General features: G+C 47.1%; 1 protein-coding gene across 2 annotated transcripts in view; it reads left to right on the plus strand.

Moving 5' to 3' along the window:
- LOC119962139 (contactin-associated protein-like 5) overlaps positions 1–21,233 on the plus strand; it is a 1,052,391-nt gene that overhangs the window by 163,474 nt on the left and 867,684 nt on the right. For both annotated transcript variants that reach the window (XM_038790062.1, XM_038790063.1), the window contains exons 2-3: positions 5,540–5,650; positions 19,594–19,787. In XM_038790062.1, the coding sequence (XP_038645990.1) occupies positions 5,540–5,650; positions 19,594–19,787 (305 nt within the window). The remainder of the gene's footprint in view (positions 1–5,539; positions 5,651–19,593; positions 19,788–21,233) is intronic.

A 21,233-nucleotide genomic window follows, 5' to 3' on the forward strand; every position in this document is an offset into this window, starting at 1 on the left:
CCAGGGTCACTGTCCATGTGGAATTTGCACATCCTCCCCGTGTCTGCATGGGTCTCACGCCCACAACCCATAACCCAAAGATGTGCAGGACAGGTGGATTGGCCATGTTGAACTGCCCCTTAATTGGAAAAAAAAACCAGAACATCATGGCCTGGATTCTCCGAGGCTCGCGCCGCAATCGTGCTCGGTGCGGGAACGGAGAATGGGCGTCGGACCCGCGATTGGGTTCAACGGTACTCCCGCGATTCTCCGAAGACCGGAGAATCGCCGCAAATCGCGCTTGCAAGGTAGACCCAGCTGCAGTCAGGGGCCATTGAAAGAGGCCCCCGTGGAGAATCTGCGCCGACAACTAGCCGAGTTCCCGCCAGCGTGGTTCACTTATGGTTCCACCTGGCGGGAGCTCGGAGTGGGTCCGCCGCCGCCCTGGTGGGGGCGGGGTGATTCCATCACTGGGGGGTCCTCCATGATGGCCAGGCTTGTGTTTAGTGCCACTGATCGATGTGCGCGTGCGATCTCGGGGCGGGGGGGGGGGGGCCTATATTGTTGGGGCCGGCCTGCGGTGTGGGTCCACCATGTTGCACGGGGCCATCGCCGCCGCATGCGCCGCGCACATGTGCAGACCCATGGCCGGAAGTGCAGGGCCCCGTATCGGCAGCCGGAGCTGCGTGGAGCACTCCGGGGCTCGGCAAGCCCCCTTCAAAACGGAGAATCACTCTGGAATTTCTCTACGAAAGTCCAGAGTGATTCTCACCCGTTTTCCCGCGGGCGTGGGGACATGGCCCCATTTTCAGAGAATTCCGCCCCAGAAAGGTGGGCAGGATTTTCTTTGCGGAACCTCAACATCATGGTCGAACGGCAATTAGAATTCCACACTGTGTGAGGAACAGGCTATGATACTTTCGAATAAAATTGGCCAATTAGTAACCAGAGGATAGCTTGCTCCTCAATTCAGGACAGTGGAAAAACACTCATTGCTGGAGGACCCTTCAATGTGGGAGAAGCAGAAAGCTGCCTTTTCATGTAAGTGGGAGAGTGAAGCTGCACCATGACAGGGGCACCTTCTCTCTCCAACTCTCTTAAACCTCAAGGGGCAGCATGGCGGCACAGTGGTTAGCACTGCTGCCTCACAGCACCAGGGAGCTGGGTTCTATTCCGACATTGGGTAACTGTCTGTGTTGGAGTTTGCACATTCTCCCCGTGTCTGCGTGGGTTTCCTCTGGGTGCTCCGGTTTCCTCCAGCAAGTCCCCAAAGATGCGCCTGTTAGGTGAATTGGACATTCTGAATTCTCCCTCTGTGTACCTGAACAGGCGCCGGAGTGTGGTGACTAGGGGGTTTTCACCGTAACTTCATTGCAGTTTTAACTTAAACCTACGTGTGACACTAATAAAGATTATTATTATATGTGCACAAACTGGCGAAACCAGGACATCATCAAAACTTTGACCCCAAACTTCTATAAGACTACAATATTGGATAGGATTGGATTTGTTTATTGTCACGTGTACCGAGGTACAGTGAAAAGTATTTTTCTGCGAGCAGCTCAACAGATCATTAAGTACATGGGAAGAAAATGGAATAAAAGAAAATACATAGTAGGGCAACACAAAATATACAGTGTAACTACATAAGCACTGGCATCGGATGAAGCATACAGGGTGTAGTGTTAATGAGGTCAGTCCATAAGAGGGTCATTTTGGAGTCTGGTGACCGTGGGGAAGAAGCCGTTTTTTAGTCTGTTTGTGCGTGTTCTCAGACGTCTGTATCTTCTGCCCGATTAAAGAATTTGGAAGAGTGAGTAAGCCGGGTGGGAGGGATCTTTGATTATGCTGCCCGCTTTCCCCAGGCAGTGGGAGGTGTAGATGGAGTCAATGGATGGGAGGCAGGTTCGTGTGATGGACTGGGCAGTGTTCACGACTCTCTGAAGCTTCTTGCGGTCCTGGGCCGAGCACTTGTAAAAGTTGGTAAGGGTTAATGTGGACATGCCAAATTTCCTTAGTTTCCTGAGGAAGTATAGCAAATGGGAGAAGGAAGGTAACTAACTGTCTTACCTCCTCTATCAAACAAAATAAAACTTGATATCGGGAATTATGTGGACGCGGAAGTTCAAGGTGGTTGCTGACCTTCACCTCCTCTGGAGATGGGCAATAAATTCTGGCCCAGCCAGCGACTACCACACCCCATGAACAACAAAATTAAAAAAAATAATGTTTTACAAAGCAACATACTGGAGCAAAATTAAACGATTTGTTTCCATTATACTTATACTCTCCTCAATGTGTTTTACTTTATGGGATGACACAATTTAAGATCATTTTACAGATGAAATAAATCAGTATAATTTGTTTTGAAACTGTTACCCATTTTGAATGAATGTGTACACTGGAAGCCATCTGTCATGACAGAAGCTGTGAGTGTGGTGAATATTTATGATCTGACAAACATCAGCACTTTGGAGCATTGTTATTAATGAATTCCTCAAGTGTATATTAGATGAAGGGAGCTTTGTGATTTTCCCAGCGTGAGTTTTTCTAAGTTATTCCATGCTCATGGAGGATACGTGGGCAATTGTTGGGGACATCCATCTATGTTCTAACTTCCGCCAAATGCTTCACCTATTGTGAAAACAAAACATCCCTGAACAAATGCCGACTAGACGGTAATACAATCATAGAATCACTACAGCACAGTAAGAGGCCATTCGGCCCATCGAGTTTTCACCGACCCTCTGAACGAGCATCTTACCGAACATGCGCTTCCACCCTACCCCTGTAACCCCACCTAACCTTTTCGTCACTAAGGGGAGATTTAGCATGGCCAATCCACCTAGCCCACACAACTTTGGACTGTGGGAGGAAACCAGAGCTTCTGGAGGAGACCCACACAGACACGGGGAGAACGTACACACTTCACACAGAGAGGGACCCAAGGCTGGAATTGAACCCAGGTACCTAGCTCTGTGAGGCGTCAGTGCTAACCTCTGTGCCACTGTGCCCTGCCACCCGTTAATATATTTTATTTCTTTATTCTGCCAACACTGTTTAATTTGTTGCTGTGAACCAAGAAACACTTTTGGCTTGTTCTGTTGGTGCAGCATCTTACTCAATGGCTATGTTGCACTGTGGGGAGGTGTTGGTGTAAGGGGTATTGTCACTTGACTAGTAACCCAGTAGATGGCACCGAATCCCATCATGGCAAATTATGAAATTTGAATTCAATAGAATCTTGAATTAAAAGTCTAATGAAGACCATGAGATCATTGCCGATTGTTGTAAAAACCCATCTGGTTCACTAAAGTATTTCAGGGAAGGAAATCTGCCGTCCTCACCTGGTCTGGCCTACGTGCGACTCCAGACCCTCAGCAATGTGGTTGACTCTTAAATGCCCTCAGTTCAAGGGCCATGGGCAATGAAAGCTGGCCCAGCCACGACACCCAGATCCCTTGAACAAATTTGTTAAAAAGTGGTAATGGCTACACCTCCCATTTCATGTAATGCGCTCTCTATCTCAGCTGAGCTGCTTAAGGAGCGGCACTGGATGAAGACATGGGGTGGGATTTTTCCGTTAGCCGACGCCGAAATCAGGAAAGGCGATTGGGCAGACAATCGGTTCAGACGCCAAAATCGGGGCAGGCGCTGATTTGACACCATATCGCAATATTCCAGCATCTCGACAGCGGCATCAATGCGTTCTGGAATGCACGTACAGTAGACACGTTTGCATATCATTAGTGGGCCCAACCCAGTATTTTCTGTGGCCTCTGTGATTCTCCGCCTCCGGTGGGCCGAGTTCCTGACTGCACGGTTCACTTATACTTTTAAAAATCATGAAATCGGCATGGCGGCTGCTTAGGGAGAGACACAGGGACAGAAAGTGCCCATCGCCATAGTTTGCTGACAGTTGTGCCGCTGGCCGGGGGGGCGGGCTGAGGGGTCAGGTGGATGGACATGGAACACCATTGCTGCAACCAGCAAAGCAGTCATAGGTTTCACACACTGCTAACAGCCCAGTTTGAACCTAGTGCCATGGGTCGTATAGGTGTCATCCCAAGGATGCCCTCTGGCCCCAGCTGACCCATCAGTTGTATGAGCACGCTCCAACACAACCAGTGCCATCTTTTTGGCTGGGATAAGTGTGAGTGGGGAGTGTGATGTGAAAATGCTGCTGCAACTTGTCAGCCTGCCAAGTGTCAATCACGGGGCCGGCGAATCACACACCGGGGGCGGGATTCTGTGATCCTGAGGCTAAGTGTTGACGCCTCAGGATCAGCAATTCTGGCCCCTGCAGGGGGCCAGCACGGCACTGGAGCGGTTCACGCCACTCCACCTGCTGATCTCGGCGTGAACCGGGCGCCGCAGGATCCGCGCATGCGCAGTGGCACCGGCGCCAACATGTGCGTGCGCAGTGGCTTCCTTCAAAGCGCTGGCCCCGACGCAACATGGCGCAGGTCTATAGGGGCCGGCGCGGAAGAAAGGAGGCTGCCAGCCAGAGAGGCCGGCCCTCTGATCAGTGGGCCCTGATCGCGTGCCAGGCCACATCGGAGCGCCCCCCCCCCCCCCCCCCCCCCCCCCCCCCCCCGGGTCGGACCCCAACCCTTCCACGCCGAGTTCCAGCCGGCTGAGAGCAGGTGTGGACGGCGCCGTCGGGACTCGCCGTTTTTACGACGGCCGCTCGGCCCATACTGAGCCGAGAATTGGCGGGCCCCCGACCGGCGCCACGCCAACCACGCCGGCACCAATGGCACCGATTCTCCGCAGAGCCAGCATCGGGGCGGCGTAGCGCGACTTGCGCCGGTCGCAGGGATTCTCCGGCCCGGCCGCGGGCTGAGAGAATCCAGCCCGTGTTCCACGCGGCACAGTAACTTTAATAGTAGCGGAATTGGTCCAGGTGTGGCAGCAATTTTTCTGTCGTGAAAGTCCACGATTCTGCATTGGCATCAACACTTAGGGCGGGCTTCACGCTGTCGGGATTCTCCGTTTCGTCGGCTGGTCAATGGGGTTTCCCATTGTGGGGCAGCCCCACGCCATCAGGAAACTCCCGGGTTGCCGGCATAATGGAGAGTCCCGACTGCGGAGAATTCAGCCCTTAGTCTCAGAAACGGAGAATCCCACCCATGGTACTTTGGGGAGGATTAAGGTGAATTAACATCCTCCAATCTTATTTACCTCGCGATAGCTAATTGCAGGGTATCATTGACTGTGGACTGCGAGCAGGCTGCTGCAAGATTCCATAATTTGGCCTGGAACGCTGTGTGTGGTGGAGGGGAGTGGGATATGGTGGTATTGGGAAAACGTAAGGAAGGGTTGAAAATAAATCAGCCAAAAGGGGAAAATGTGTCAATAAACACATGTCCATATTTTTTTGTATGTGTGAGAGCTATTTATATGCTCATAGTCTAATAAACCGCACAGATTTTGGTTCAGTTTGACAACCATCTCGGTCTCTAAAGGGTTTGTGAAGATTCTGTGCTGCTCTTGCAAATAGCAGAAACATATTGTGCAGCTAATTGATTTAAATCTAATGTTTTTCTTTGCCTGGCAGATGACTGTGATGATCACTTGGTGTCTGATTTGCCTCAGTTGGTGTTCGATTCCTCCTCTGAGTTGTCTGGCAGTCACAGCCCCGGCTTTGCAAAGCTGAACAGACGAGATGGTAAGACGCAAGCTATTGATCAACTGTTCATGTTTATGCTACTGGTCTTGAATAGCAATGAAAAGAAGTATTCATTTTCATCAGCTTGATAAGTGCAAACGGTCAAATGCCTTCAAGCTTATGCGTGCTATGGAGTTAGAAATTGGGTCACTCCTTCAATATTCCTCTTAAAATTCAAAATAGGATCCCTAAAGCAGAGAGGGAGGCTATTCGACCTATCGAGTCTGCACTGACCCTTTGAACGAGCATTCAATCCATTTCAACTCCTCTGTCCATCCCACCCTATCCCCATAACTTAACTTGCACATCCCTGAACACTAAGAAGCAATTTAGCATGACCAATCCACTTAACCTACACATCTCTGGACTGTGGGAGGAAAATGGAGCATCCGGACAAAACCCACGCAGACACTGGGAGAACATGCAAACTCCACACAAACAGTGACCCAAGGCAGGAATTGAACTCAGGTCCCTGGTGCTGTGAGGCAGCAGTGCTAACCGCTGTGCGTCCGTGCCACCCCTCTGTGGACGATGATAATAGATGGTAACGATCGTCCATTTCTATCTGCCTTTGTATTTTCACATTTTCAAAATATTTCAATTCTCATTGTTAATGGCAACTTCAAGAGAGAATTGGCTGAGAAGAGTGAGCCTGATGTCATTTGTCCAATTAAAGCCGAACCTGTGATACCATCATCACCCAATATTGCAGTGTTAACACTGTTGCTTCACAATGCCAGGGACCCAGGTTTGATTCCTGGCTTGGGCCACTGTCTGTGCAGAGCCCGTGTTCTCCCTGTGTCTGCATACGTTTCCCCCGGGTGCTCCGGTTTCCCCCCACAAGTCCGGAAAGACGTGCTGTTAGGTAATTTGGACATTCTGAGTTCTCCCTCTCTGTACATGAACAGTTGCCGGAATGTGGCGACAAGGGGATTTTCACCGTGACTTCATTGAGGTGTTAGCCTACTTGTGACACTAATAAAGAATATTATTATTATAAACTATGGCTGCAATTTAAACAAAACCAGTGCTTTTGCCTCTCCTAATCCATTCAAAATCAGCCTGGGGCTGGTTTAGCACAGGGCTAAATCGCTGGCTTTTAAAGCAGACCAAGGCAGGCCAGCAGCACGATTCAATTCCCGTACCAGCCTCCCCGAACAGGCGCCAGAATGTGGCGACTAGGGGCTTTTCACAGTGACTTCATTTGAAGCCTACTTGTGACAATAAGTGATTTTCATTTCATTCATTATCACTGAGGAGAGGCACTCTTCCTAAGAATTGTTTGGATGTGATCACTGTTTAAAAATAAGAGGTTACGTATTTAAGTCAGAGTTGAGGAAAAGTATTTTTCTCATAGAGGGTGATGAGTCTCTGGAATTTTCTTTCTCAAATGGCAGTGGAAGCAGGGTCTTTGAATATCTTTAAGGTAGAGCTAGATAGATTCTTGATTAACAAGGGGGTGAAAAGTTATCGGGGTAGAATGGAATGTAAAGTTAAGGTTACAATCAGATGAGCCATGATCTTATTGAAAGGCAGAGTAAACTCGAGGGGCCGAGTGGCCTACTTCTGCTCCTAATTCACATGTTTCTGTATGTTCATTTGATTTTCGACTTTGATCCTGTCTTCCTGTTCCATTGATTCCTCTGAATGTTAAAGGTTTACATGGCATGATTTTAAGGAAATTAGGGAATGTTCCGGATGCAAGAACGTAAGTTCCAATTCTCTTCCCGCACAGACTTTGCTCTGTTTCGATCGCTCATAATTCCCAGAACAGGTTACTAGACTATTGCCAGAAGCTTATTGTTTGAGTAGCATCAAGCATGGCTGACTAGGGGTCTCTCCCGCTCTTCGGACCTGCTCCACTACTCAAGATGATCATGACTGACTTCGGCCTCCATTCCACTTTCCTGTCCACTCTCATTCCTTGATTCCCTGAAAGTCTGTCCATCCATCCATTGAATAGCTCAATGAAGTAGCACCCATAACCCTCTGTGATAGGGAACCCAAAGACCCACAATTCCCTAACATGGCTAAGGAGTGACCTGTGAGTGAAGGAACAACTCCATGCAGATTTTTCCATTCAAATTTACCTGTTTGACGGGCATTCTGAAAACCGGCTCCGGGAGCTGGGTAGAGGGCCTTCAAGGGTCACATTTGGTCCCCGGGCCACGAATTGGACAGCCTGCCTTAATCTATCCACATCTCTTTGCATTCTCTTTTTTTTCCTTTATCTTTGCAGCTATTCCTGCCTAATTTTGTATTGTCAGGAAAAATTGCAAGATGCGGGTCAATGAGAGGCGGTGATGGTGTTGGGGTATTGTCTCAGGAAATCCAGAGTAATGCTCTGGGGACCCAGGTTCAAATCCCACCACTGCTAAAAAAACATCTAATAATGATCATGAAACCATGATCGATTGCTGGAAAAATCCATCTGGGTCACTAATGTCCTTCAGGGAAAGAAATCTGCCGCTCTCACCTGGTCTGACCTGCATGTGACTCCAGACCCACAGCAATGTGGTTGACTCTTAACTGCCCCCTCAAGGGTAATTAGGGATGGCCAATAAATGCTGGCACAGCCTGCAACACCCACATCCCATGAACGAACTGCTACTGTGCAAAAGCAAATAGACTGGTTGTTCATCTCATGACTGCTTGCTAATGAAATGAAAAAATGAAAATGAAAATCGCTTATTGTCACGAGTAGGCTTCAAATGAAGTTACTGTGAAAAGCCCCTCGTCGCCACATTCCGGCGCCTGTTCGGGGAGGCTGTTACGGGAATCGAACCGTGCTGCTGGCTTGCCTTGGTCTGCTTTCAAAGCCAGCGATTAGCCCTGTGAGCTAAACAGCCCCAATGCAGGGTCTCTGTAACATTTGCTTATATAACAATGACACAATACAACAAAATGCAAAAAAAGATGGACGCATTCAACCAATTGCTCAGAAACTGAACTGGACTAGCCATATTAATACTATGGCTACCAGAGCAGGTCAAAGGCTAGGAATCCCACGATGAGTAACTCACCTCCTGACCCCTTCAAAAGCTTTCACCACCTACAAGGCAGCATGGTAGCACAGTGGAGGGCAGCACGGTAGCACTGTGGTCATCACAGTTGCTTCACAGCTCCAGCATCCCAGGTTCGATTCCCGGCTTGGGTCACTGTCTGTGCAGAGTCTGCACGTTCCCCCCGTGTCTGCGTGACTTTCCTCCGGGTGCTCCGGTTTCCTCCCACAGTCCAAAGATGTGCAGGTTAGGTGGATTGGCCATGCTAAATTGCCCTTAGTGTCCAAAAAGGATAGGTGGGGTTACTGGGTTATGGGGATAGGGTGGAGGCGGTGGGGTTGAGTAGGGCACTCTTACCAAGAGCCGGTACAGACTCAATGGGCCAAATGGCCTCTCTCTGCACTGTAAATTCTATGAAAATTTACAAGGCACAAGACAGGAATGTAATGGAAAACTATCTATTTCCCAGGATGACTGCAGCTCCAACAACATAGAAACATAGAAAATGGATGCAGGAGTAGGCCATTCAGTCCTTCGAGCCTGAACCACCATTCAGTATGATCATGGCTGACCATGAAAATTCAGCATCCCACTCCTGCTTTCTCTCCACACCCCTTTCTCCAACAGCTTTTTGTGGTAGTGAGTTCTACAAATTCACAACTCTCTGAGAGAAGAAGTTATTCCTCATCTCATTCCTGAAAGGCTTACCCCTTATTCTTCGGCTGTGACTTCTTGTTCTGGATGACCCCAACATCGGGAACATTCTTCCCGTATCTAGCCTGCCCAGTCACATCAGGATTTTATTTGTCTGCATGAGATCCCCTCTTATTCTTCTAAACTCCAGTGCGTACAAGCCCAGTTGATTCACCTTTTCTTCATATGTCAGTCCAGCCGTCCCTGGAATTAGTCTGATGAACCTTCGCTGGACACCCTCAAGTGCAAGAATGTCCTCAGTTCAACACTACCAAGGATAAAGCAGCCTGCTCGATTGCTTCCTCTTCCACAAACATTCAATCCCTACACCACCGATGAACAGTAGCAGCTGGGAGTACCATCTACACGATGCACTTCACCAAAGTTCCTTAGACAGCACTTTCCAAACCCATGAAGCTGTTGGCTTCATACAGGTCCTGGAACAAGTTGGTGACTGGCTTTCACGTCTTATGAAAGCCCTTTTCCGCCCCCCCCCGGATGGTGAATTTTATCTTCCCCAGGTGGAGAAATTCCGACAGGTCAGCCAGCCAGTCTGCAGCTTTGGGGTGATGCTGCTTTTTAATGAATTGTTCTTGATCCTTTTTCTCGTCTACCCCGTTCAGTTTTCTAAGGTGTAGGTGATGCCTCTGTTTTCCCACTTTAAAGTAGGGTTCTGACTTTTCCTTTCCAATATCTTTTATTATTTTGTATGCATCAATGAGATCATCAACAGTTGCGTACTTTCCAGGCTGGAAGGGTCAAACTTCCCCAGCCTTCCGTCATAACAGAGCTTTCCGTGTAGTTTGAAGGTGGCTTACTCTGACGTACTATACTTTGGCGACACATTTAAGTGTAGCTCAGTGTTTAACGTGCTTTGTTAGTTACTGCCTATCAGTGATTCAGCAAGTGCTAAATCTACTAAATCTGCTAAATCGACTAGTACTGAATCTTTAGCTCCCTTTCAGCTTGATGCCCTAGGAAGTGGATATGTTGGCAAATCTTACTCAATACATTACTTTATATAACCCACGTTAGGTTTAATCTGAAATGATTCCAACCACTTGCATAGTTTCGAGGCCACTCTTCAGATTCAGTCACCCACTCCCTCATTTTTATATCGTCTGCAAGTATGACCATTTTGCATTCTAACCGGGTGCTAAAATGAAGCACTGCATTTGAAACCTAATTTTTTGAGAGCTTTTGATCTGAAAGGAACTATATGAAAGCTGGAAAACTATTTTTTTTTTCTTAAATGGGTGTTCCATTAAATTGGGGGGAATCTGGTTGGGTATTAGTAATTTCACTGGACGAATGATCCAGAGTCTCGAGCTAATGCCCTGGGGACATATGGATCCAGATTCCACCTCAGCAATGGGTGGAATTGTAATTCGATTAATTAACCTGGGTTTGAAAACTAGTCTCAGTAATGATGACCGTGAGCACGATCATCGATAGGGAGGTGTTGTCAGGTACCTTGGTCTCACTACTGGGGCCTGGATGCATTAATGGTTGAACATAAATGGTCCACGGTATAGCCTGTATGGAGACTGGCTCCATGCTGGTTCCTTCCTGACTCTACTACACCAAGGCTAATACCATGTAACTCTCGACATCATACAGTATTGTTTGCCCAGTCCCACATTAACCTTAGTTCTTCAGGAACACCCTTATACTCCAACTCCCCGAAATGTAGCTGAACAAAATCTTCTTTAATTGCTACCCCTTCTTCCCACCCACCCCACCCCCCCTCCCCCTCTCCCACCCCTCAAGTCTGACTTTATAAATCCAGATAGTCGAGAGGCTTGACTACTCTTCCAGATCTTGCCTGCCACGCTTGGATGAATGGACGTCTCAGTTGCTTTGGGTTGCTATAATCATTTGGCATTTCAATTGTCGTACTCTTGTGTTTTTCTTACTCAGTTGTCTCCATTTGATTTGCTTTTTGCACTCCTTCAAGAGTCATGAAATGGCAGGATGCTATTAAATTGAATGTATTGTTCTTTGCACAAGTAAAATGCCAACGTGTATTTTCTTTAAAGCCATGTCTGGGCAGCAGCTAAGAGAGGAAGAAGAAAGAATAGAGAATGGGTGTTCTTTGTAACTAATACATTTAGTAGCCAGGAAGTAGGCTAGTCCTAGATGAGGTGTTGAAGAAGCAACAGCCTTTTCTTCCCATTGGTCTAAATTCTTCAGCTTGTGTGCTTCATTGTGATGACATCTGTGACCATCTTGTGGTTTGTTTAGGTATTGTCTCCCTCAGCCTCCAGTCACCTGTCTCCCTTGGTTACACATTTCCTGGCTCCTCCAATGCCTTAGTGGGGCATCTTAAACCTCCCTTTAAGGTCTGCACTCTCCAAAGCTTTCAGATAAAATATCTGTGAAAGGTCTTTTAATACTTCACTTTATGTGGTTGAGGATTCATCTACAAATACACAAAACCTATATAAAAATGTGTTAGCTTCTACTATTATGATTTCCTGTTGGAACCTGATGTGTTCCTGTAATATAAAAATGTTTTTGTCCAAGACACCCAATTTTGAGTCTGGTTGGCCATGCCTTTGCATAATCTGATCTGCAAGTTCTAATTTACTACTGATGGCTTTTTTATAACCAGCGAGTACGTTTTTGTATTTTTTTCTTTAAAATAGCTTTGCAGCTGCTATTTTCTGTCTTTCTCTGACCCCCCTATGGCTTTTCTGTTTGTGATTGTGGGTCAGAGGCTTATAGGTAATCAATTCTCCAGGAAACATGAACACTAGCCATTTTGGCCAGACACTTGCTCTTTCAAACCTGGGAATCAGAAGGAAAGTGATGTTAAAAAAACTCTGCCTACTGGATGTATTGGTCAGGATTGCTGTCTATTTCAGAAGTTCATCTTAGTGTCTTTATTTCTGGATTTTGCTCATCACTTTTGTGATTTGGCTAAGTCTCTTGACTGCATTCAATTAGGTTCTTCTTTTCATCCGCACTATGGATTCTGCAGCTTTTTTGCCCTTTTTACATTTTTTGACTTTTGCTCAGCCTTTTGCAATTTGTCCAGCTTCTTCGGGATTTTGGGGCCCATCCTTCATTGCCACCACGTTGCAAAGGTTGTTTGTTGACTCACTAAGAAGCCGGGAGGTTTGTTTGGTTGAACATTTATTGGTAACCCATAATTATATACCAAAGTACAGCACCGCATGGGTGCTGTCCCCATGCCGGCTCATTCCAGAATCTACTACATCCAGTCTATTAACATGTGATGCTCTATATCATACCCGAGGGGTACTGTTTCCCCAGTGCTACATTAATCCTTGCTGTGCCTGAAGACTCTTATACTACAGAAGGGAAATCTGCTGTTGTTCCTTGGCCTGACCTACATGTGACTACATGTGCCCACAGAAACACTTGACTGTCCTCTACAATGGCCTAGCAAGCCACTCAGTTCAAGAACAATAGGGATGGGCATTCAATTTTGGCCTTGCCAGTGACATCCACATCCATGAAAGAATAAAGATAAAGAGTTAGTGTTAGGGTCTCTGTCTATATTGTTGAAGTAATATAGAAATATTGAAAATAGAAGCAGGAGGAAGCCATTCTTCGAGCCTGCTCTGCCATTCATTATGGTCATGGCTGAACATCCAACTCAGTAACCTGTTCCTGTTTTCCCCCTTATCCTTTTAGCCCAAGAGCCATATTTAACTCCTTCTCGAAAATGTACAATGTTTTCGCCTCAACTGCTGAGACAGCGAATTCTACAGGCTCACTTGTAACCTTACCTATGCCCACGCTGTATATGTAAAATGTCTATATTTTGCATACAGTACAGATAAAATGGTTTCCTTTCTGTGGAAAAATATTTGCACCATCACCCACACAATTCCAAGATCACACCAATAAGAAATGAGCAAATGAAATAAATGGGAGTCATTAGAAACTCCACCCACTGTCCAAACAGTAAGATCTTTTATTTGAAGTGTTGAGGAAGAAACAGCAAGAGAGAGAGGCAACAGCCAACCTCAGGAAACAGCTCAGAAATAGGACAGGCAGTAGGCCAACCAGACCCCTGGACCTGCTCCAACATTCAGTAAGATCATCATTTAACCTCATCCTCAACTCCACTTTCCCGCCCGATCCCCATATTCTTGGATTCCTTCAGAGCTATTGTTCTCGGCCTTGAATATGTTTTGTAATGGAACATTGGCAATCCTCTTGGGTAGAGAGCTCCAAAGATTCCCGGTGCACTGAGGGAAGACATTCCAGCACACCTAATTCCTAAATGACGGATTCCTTATTCTGAAACTGTTTTCCCCAGTTCTAGCCTCTGCAGCCCGGGTTAACGGCCACCCATCATCCATATGGTGCAATGAAATTACCTGATATTCTTCCGCACCGGGAGAATATAGACCCATTCTACCCAACCGCTCCTCACCGGACTTGACCCTCTCATCCCGATAATCAATCTATGTTATCCCGTTTCCTAAAATTTGGAGTAAAACCACATTTGGTAGTTAAGTATGAGGTGAATGCACAACAGCCCACCCTGTGGTCTCAGAATTACTAATCCCCTCTTGGCCAGTTTAGTGCACACCGCTGGCAGTCTCTGCTTCATTTCTGTCTGTCGTGTCCGGCCTCGTGCAGCGCCAACATTTCTTAACCCAGCATGGGTTTATTCTGGCCCTTGGTGACGCGTTTAAGTCAGTGTCGATCCTCATATCTGCATGATTGCTTTTCTCCCCACCTATGTCAGTCTATCTCAGGGGTGGGCAAACTACGGCCCGTGGGCCGCATGTGGCCCGACAAAGGTTTTTATGCGGCCCGCCAATGAGGTGCCCGGAATCATAACCGGCATTTTTGAAAAGCCGCTGGGGAAAAGCCGCTGAAGTAAATGCGCTTATTCAATAAGCGCATTTACTTCAGCGGCTTTTCCCCGGCGGCTTTTCAAAAATGCCGGTTATGATTCCGGGCACCTCATTGGCGGGCCGCATAAAAACGTGTGTAGTGGGGTGGATGAGTGGGGCTGTCTCATTGGTCGGTTTAGTTGGGTGTGCGACCAATAGGAGTCCAGGTTACAAACAATAAGCCTTATTATTGTTTGTAACCTGGACTCCTATTGGTCGCACACCCAACTAAACCGACCAATAAGGCAGCCCCACTCACCCACCCCACTACGCACGTTTTTATCGTTGACTCAGCTAGGCTCAGCACAAGCAACGTGACACCTGATTTCAACAAACTGGTAAATGACTGCAGTCAGATGCATCATTCTCATTATGTGGAGATGCCGGCGTTGGACTGGGGTGAGCACAGTAAGAAGTCTTACAACACCAGGTTAAAGTCCAACAGGTTTGTTTCAAACACGAGCTTTCGGAGCACGGCTCCTTCTTCAGGTGAATGGAAAGGCTTGTTCCAGAAATGTTTATATAGACACAGTCAGAGATGCCCCGGAATGCGAGCACCTGCAGGCAATCAAATCATCAAAGATGCAGAGAGAGAGGTAACTCCAGGTTAAAGAGGTGTGAATTGTCCCAAGCCAGTTCAGTCGGTAGGCCTCTGCAAGTCCAGGCTTGTTGGTGGGGGCCGAATGTAATGCGACATGAATCCCAGATCCCGGTTGAGTCCGCATTCATGCGTGCGGAACTTAGCTATAAGTTTTTGCTCAGCAATTTTGCGTTGTCGCGTCTCCTGAAGGCCTCCTTGTAGAATGCTGACCCGGAGATCAGAGGCTGAATGTCCTTGACTGCTGAAGTGTTCCCCAACTGGAAGGGAACAGTCCTGCCTGTTGATAGTCGCACGATGCCCGTTTATTCGTTGTCGCAGTGTCTGCATGGTCTCGCCAATGTACCACGCTTCGGGACATCCTTTCCTGCAGCGTATGAGGTAGACTACATTGGTCGAGTCGCACGAGTATGCGCCGCGTACCTGGTGGGTGGTGTTTCCACGTGTAATGGTGGTGTCCATGTCGATGATCTGGCATGTCTTGCAGAGATTACCCTGGCAGGGTTTTGTGGTGTTGTGGTTGCTGTTCTGAAGGCTGGGTAATTTGCTGCAAACAATGGTTTGTTTGAGGTTGCGCGGTTGTTTGAAGGCCAGTAGTGGGGGTGTGGGGATGACCTTGGCAAGATGTCCATCCTCGCTGATGATGTGTTGGAGGCTGCGAAGAAGATGTCGTAGTTTCTCCGCCCCAGGAAAGTACTGGACGACGAAGGGTACTCTGTCAGTGGTGTCCCGCGTTTGTCTTCTGAGGAGGTCGGTGCGGTTTTTTGCTGTGGCGCGGTGGAACTGTTGATCAATGAGTCGAGCGCCATATCCCGTTCGTACGAGGGCATCTTTCAGCATCTGTAGGTGTCTGTTGCGCTCCTCCTTGTCTGAGCAGATCCTGTGTATACGGAGGGCTTGTCCATAGGGGATGGCTTCTTTAATGTGTTTCGGGTGAAAGCTGGAGAAGTGGAGCATCGTGAGATTATCTGTGGGCTTGCGGTAAAGCGAGGTGCTGAGGTGACCGTCCTTGATGGAGACGAGTGTGTCCAAGAATGGAACTGAATTTGGAGAATAGTCCATGGTGAGTTTGATGGTGGGATGGAACTTATTGATGTCATCGTGTTCCATCAATAAGTTCCATCCCACCATCAAACTCACCATGGACTATTCTCCAAATTCAGTTCCATTCTTGGACACACTCGTCTCCATCAAGGACGGTCACCTCAGCACCTCGCTTTACCGCAAGCCCACAGATAATCTCACGATGCTCCACTTCTCCAGCTTTCACCCGAAACACATTAAAGAAGCCATCCCCTATGGACAAGCCCTCCGTATACACAGGATCTGCTCAGACAAGGAGGAGCGCAACAGACACCTACAGATGCTGAAAGATGCCCTCGTACGAACGGGATATGGCGCTCGACTCATTGATCAACAGTTCCACCGCGCCACAGCAAAAAACCGCACCGACCTCCTCAGAAGACAAACGCGGGACACCACTGACAGAGTACCCTTCGTCGTCCAGTACTTTCCTGGGGCGGAGAAACTACGACATCTTCTTCGCAGCCTCCAACACATCATCAGCGAGGATGGACATCTTGCCAAGGTCATCCCCACACCCCCACTACTGGCCTTCAAACAACCGCGCAACCTCAAACAAACCATTGTTTGCAGCAAATTACCCAGCCTTCAGAACAGCAACCACAACACCACAAAACCCTGCCAGGGTAATCTCTGCAAGACATGCCAGATCATCGACATGGACACCACCATTACACGTGGAAACACCACCCACCAGGTACGCGGCGCATACTCGTGCGACTCGACCAATGTAGTCTACCTCATACGCTGCAGGAAAGGATGTCCCGAAGCGTGGTACATTGGCGAGACCATGCAGACACTGCGACAACGAATAAACGGGCATCGTGCGACTATCAACAGGCAGGACTGTTCCCTTCCAGTTGGGGAACACTTCAGCAGTCAAGGACATTCAGCCTCTGATCTCCGGGTCAGCATTCTACAAGGAGGCCTTCAGGAGACGCGACAACGCAAAATTGCTGAGCAAAAACTTATAGCTAAGTTCCGCACGCATGAATGCGGACTCAACCGGGATCTGGGATTCATGTCGCATTACATTCGGCCCCCACCAACAAGCCTGGACTTGCAGAGGCCTACCGACTGAACTGGCTTGGGACAATTCACACCTCTTTAACCTGGAGTTACCTCTCTCTCTGCATCTTTGATGATTTGATTGCCTGCAGGTGCTCGCATTCCGGGGCATCTCTGACTGTGTCTATATAGTAAGAAGTCTTACAACACCAGGTTACATTTCTGGAACAAGCCTTTCCATTCACCTGAAGAAGGAGCCGTGCTCCGAAAGCTCGTGTTTGAAACAAACCTGTTGGACTTTAACCTGGTGTTGTAAGACTTCTTATCATTCTCATTGACATTGTTCTGTTACTTACTGAGTTACTTTGTTTTTCAAATAAATGTGTTTTTTTTTCTTTAAAGACCTTTTATTTTGGCTATTTAAAATATTAATTATTTTACTTAATATACTATGCGGCCCTTTAAAATTGTGAATTTCTGAATGTGGCCCTTGCACGGAAAAGTTTGCCCACCCCTGGTCTATCTTGATGCTGGTTTATGCATCCGAACAGATACGAACAAATTGTAACTCTTTATCTAATAGAAGAACAGAAAATGTTGTAAAAACCCAGCAGGTGTGACAGTCTCTGAGGAGAGAGACGCTAAGTGCCCAATATGACTTTTCTTCGGAACTGCTTACCTACTCCATTCTGAACTCCTGTGCTTCTGGTATCCACTATTTTCTTCTGATCATCTCTTTCAACATTACCATTGAAATAACTTGTTTGGTTTGCAATTCATGCCAGTTTCCGCAACGCACATTTGCTCCCAACACTCACCATTATGATTAGCACGAGAGATAGCAGTCTGAGAAAAGCTGGGCAATAGAGCTAACACTCACTAATGGGGGACAGTGCTTCGCTCAGGCATCTACCTAATATGAATAGGGAGGTTACTTATTAAGAGCAGGGAAGCTATGCTGGAACTGTGTAAAAGTTGGTTAAGCCGCACGAGAGTACTGTGTGCAGTTCTGGAATCCACAGCATAGCTGAGATATGATAGCACTGGGAAGGATGCAGAGAGAATTTACCGGGATTTTGCCTGGGCCGGAGAGTTTTAGCTACGAAGAGAGATAGGATCGACCGAGGTTGTTTTCCTTGGAGAAGAGGGGACATGATTGAGATGTGTAAAATTATGAGTAGGTAGAGTAGACAGCAAGAAACATTTTCCACTTTGTAGAGGGGTCAATGGCCAGGGGGCATAGATTTAAGGTAAGGAGCAAGGAGGTTTAGAGGGGATATGAGAAAAAACATTTTCAGCCAGAGTGAGCTGGGAGTCTAAACTCACTGCCTGAAAGAGTGGGAGAGACAGAGGCCCTCATAACATTAAAAAAGTATTTATATGTGCACTCGGGATTAGAATAGTTCGCTGGTTGTTTTTGACCAGCACAGACGTGGTGGGCCAAAGGGCCTTTTTTGTGCTGTAGATCTCTATGACTCTATTTGTGGTCTTTGATTATGCCTGCAGCAGTTGTAAGAAATCAAATGACTGCCTTTGGAAATACAAGGGCAGTAAAAGGTTGCTTGAGAGTTGATGCAATAAATTTCAGCCCCTTCCTTTCCTCCATTGTGCTCATGAAAGAAGCATTATTTGAACAAAAAAAAATGCAATTAATCAGAGTTCAAGTAATTGTAATCAGCATGGAAACACCATCAAAATTTCCTCTTCCTAACCTGAGGGCAATGGAGCTGATTCTGGTACCCCAACAGTGCCCAGGAACTTGGGACCAATATGGGGGTCTCCCATTTAAGACAGAGATGAGGTGAAAATCTTTATCTGAGGGTGGTGAAACTGCGGAACTCCCTTCCCCCGAGAGTGGTAGAGGCAGAGTCAATGAAGATTTTCAAGGCAGAGAAAGGTAGATTCTTGAGGAAGATAAAGGAGTCATAGGGTATTGGTGGTAAGCAAGGTAGTGGCATTGAGACTGAAATCAGATCAGCCATCGCTTACTGAATGGCAGAACAGACTCAAGGGGCTGAATGGCCTACTCCTGCTCCATACGTTTAAATGAGATCACCTCCCATTCTTCTAAGCTCCAGATTTTACGGATCCAATTTACTCAGCCTCTCACCAACACGGTAGCATGGTGGTTAGCATAAATGCTTCACAGCTCCAGGGTCCCAGGTTCCATTCCCGGCTGGGTCACTGTCTGTGTGGAGTCTGCACGTCCTCCCCCTGTGTGCGTGGGTTTCCTCCGGGTGCTCCGGTTTCCTCCCACAGTCCAAAGATGTGCGGGTTAGGTGGATTGGCCATGCTAAATTGCCCGTAGTGTCCTAATAAAAGTAAGGTTAAGGGGGGGGTTGTTGGGTTACGGGTATAGGGTGGATACGTGGGTTTGAGTAAGGTGATCATGGCTCGGCACAACATTGAGGGCCGAAGGGCCTGTTCTGTGCTGTACTGTTCTATGTTCTATTGCATGTGGAAGCAATGTTCCGCATTCTCTTCACCAGTTCACGCAGGATGATCACATCTTCTTTATGAAGCGTTTTTCCAAAATTAGCATTTGAAGTGTTTCCTGTTTGTGGGAATTTTAATATGGAACGTGCAGGTATCCATGATAATTTGAGATTTGCTCATCCGCACTTGATGGAGGACTGCAGCCTATTGTTACCAATGGCTTTTTAAAAAATTGTGTTTCAGGGGCAGGTGGATGGTCTCCACTCAAATCTAACAAACACCAATGGCTGCAGATAGATCTCGGTGAGAGAACAGAAATCACTGCTGTGGCAACCCAAGGTCGATATGGCAGTTCCGACTGGGTAATGAGCTACCTGTTGATGTTCAGTGATACTGGAAGGAACTGGAAACAGTATCGTCAAGAAGACAGCATTTGGGTATGTGCTTCAAACAATTATTTTCAATCTGTCAGTTGTAAAAAATGAAAGTGGAATTCTATTTACAAGAAATATATAAGGCAAATGACTGTCACCATTATTAGATAGAATAAATAATACCCTTATGCCGTCCTCATACCGATACCCAACAAACATTTTAACCATTTTTCTTCAAACTCACAATTTATATATGTGTGGTATGGTAGCACAGTGGTTAGCACTGTTGCTTCACAGCAGTAGGGGCCCAGGTTCGATTCCCAGCTTGGGTCACTGTCGGTGCGGAGTCTGCACACTCTCCACGTGTCTGCGTGGGTTTACTCCGGGTGCTCCGGATTCATAGAATTTTCATAGAATTTACAGTGCAGAAGGAGACCACCCGGCCCATCGAGTCTGCACCGGCTCTTGGAAAGAGCACCCTACCCGAGGTCAACACCTCCATCCTATCCCCATAACCCAGTAACCCAGTAAACACTAAGGGCAATTTTGGACACCAAGGGCAATTTATCATGGACAATCCATCTAACATGCAGATCTTTGGACTGTGGGAGGAAACCGGAGCACCCAGAGGAAACCCACGCACACACGGGGAGGATGTTCAGACTCCGCACAGAGAGTGACCCAAGCCGGAATCGAACCTGGGACCCTGGAGCTGTGAAGCAATTGTGCTATCCACAATGCTACTGTGCTGCCCACTCCTCCCACAAGTCCCCAAAGACATGTTTGTTAGGTGAATTGGACATTCTGAATTCTCCCTCTGTGTAGCACTGGGACTGCCGCGCTGAGGACTTGGATTCGAATCCCGGCCCTGGGTCACTGTCCGCGAGGAGTTTGCACATTCTCCCCGTGTCTGTACGGGTTTCACTCCCACAACCCAAAGATATGCACTAAATTGCCCCTTTTTTGGAAAAAAACAAATAATTGGGGACTCTAGGTCTAAAAAAAAATCTTTGCTCATAAATGGTTGCCACACCAGATTAAACAATCTGTGTCTAATTTCTGACCACCTATTATCGCAGTTTTTGTCGTTGTTGTTACACTTCTCAAAACTTTTCATTCCCAGTTTTGCAAACTATCGCAGTTGTGTTAACGTGAACAAACCACGTGGACTGTGATAGAAAAACATTCTGCTGTCAGCAAGGTCAGATTGAAAAGATACTGAGGTGCACAGAAAACACAGATCTGGAAGAAAAGGCACTCTTAAAAGGAAAGTCGATGCATTATTAATCTACACAGGGTATTCTGATGAAAAAGACAGTCAAATTTAATCATCATTTTTTTTTGTAGCCAGCTGATTTTTACCTTGGATGCGCGGCAGGTTAGATTTTCTTCTTGACTAACGTTCTGACAAATTGTAAGCTCAGATGTCTTGTAGGTGGAAGCAATTCTCTTTCTTGAAACTTGAAGGTCATTTTAGAATGAGGATGGTCGCCCAGTGACTCGGGAACT

This window comes from Scyliorhinus canicula, chromosome 2 (genome assembly GCF_902713615.1).
Source record: "Scyliorhinus canicula chromosome 2, sScyCan1.1, whole genome shotgun sequence".
Taxonomy (NCBI): domain Eukaryota; kingdom Metazoa; phylum Chordata; class Chondrichthyes; order Carcharhiniformes; family Scyliorhinidae; genus Scyliorhinus; species Scyliorhinus canicula.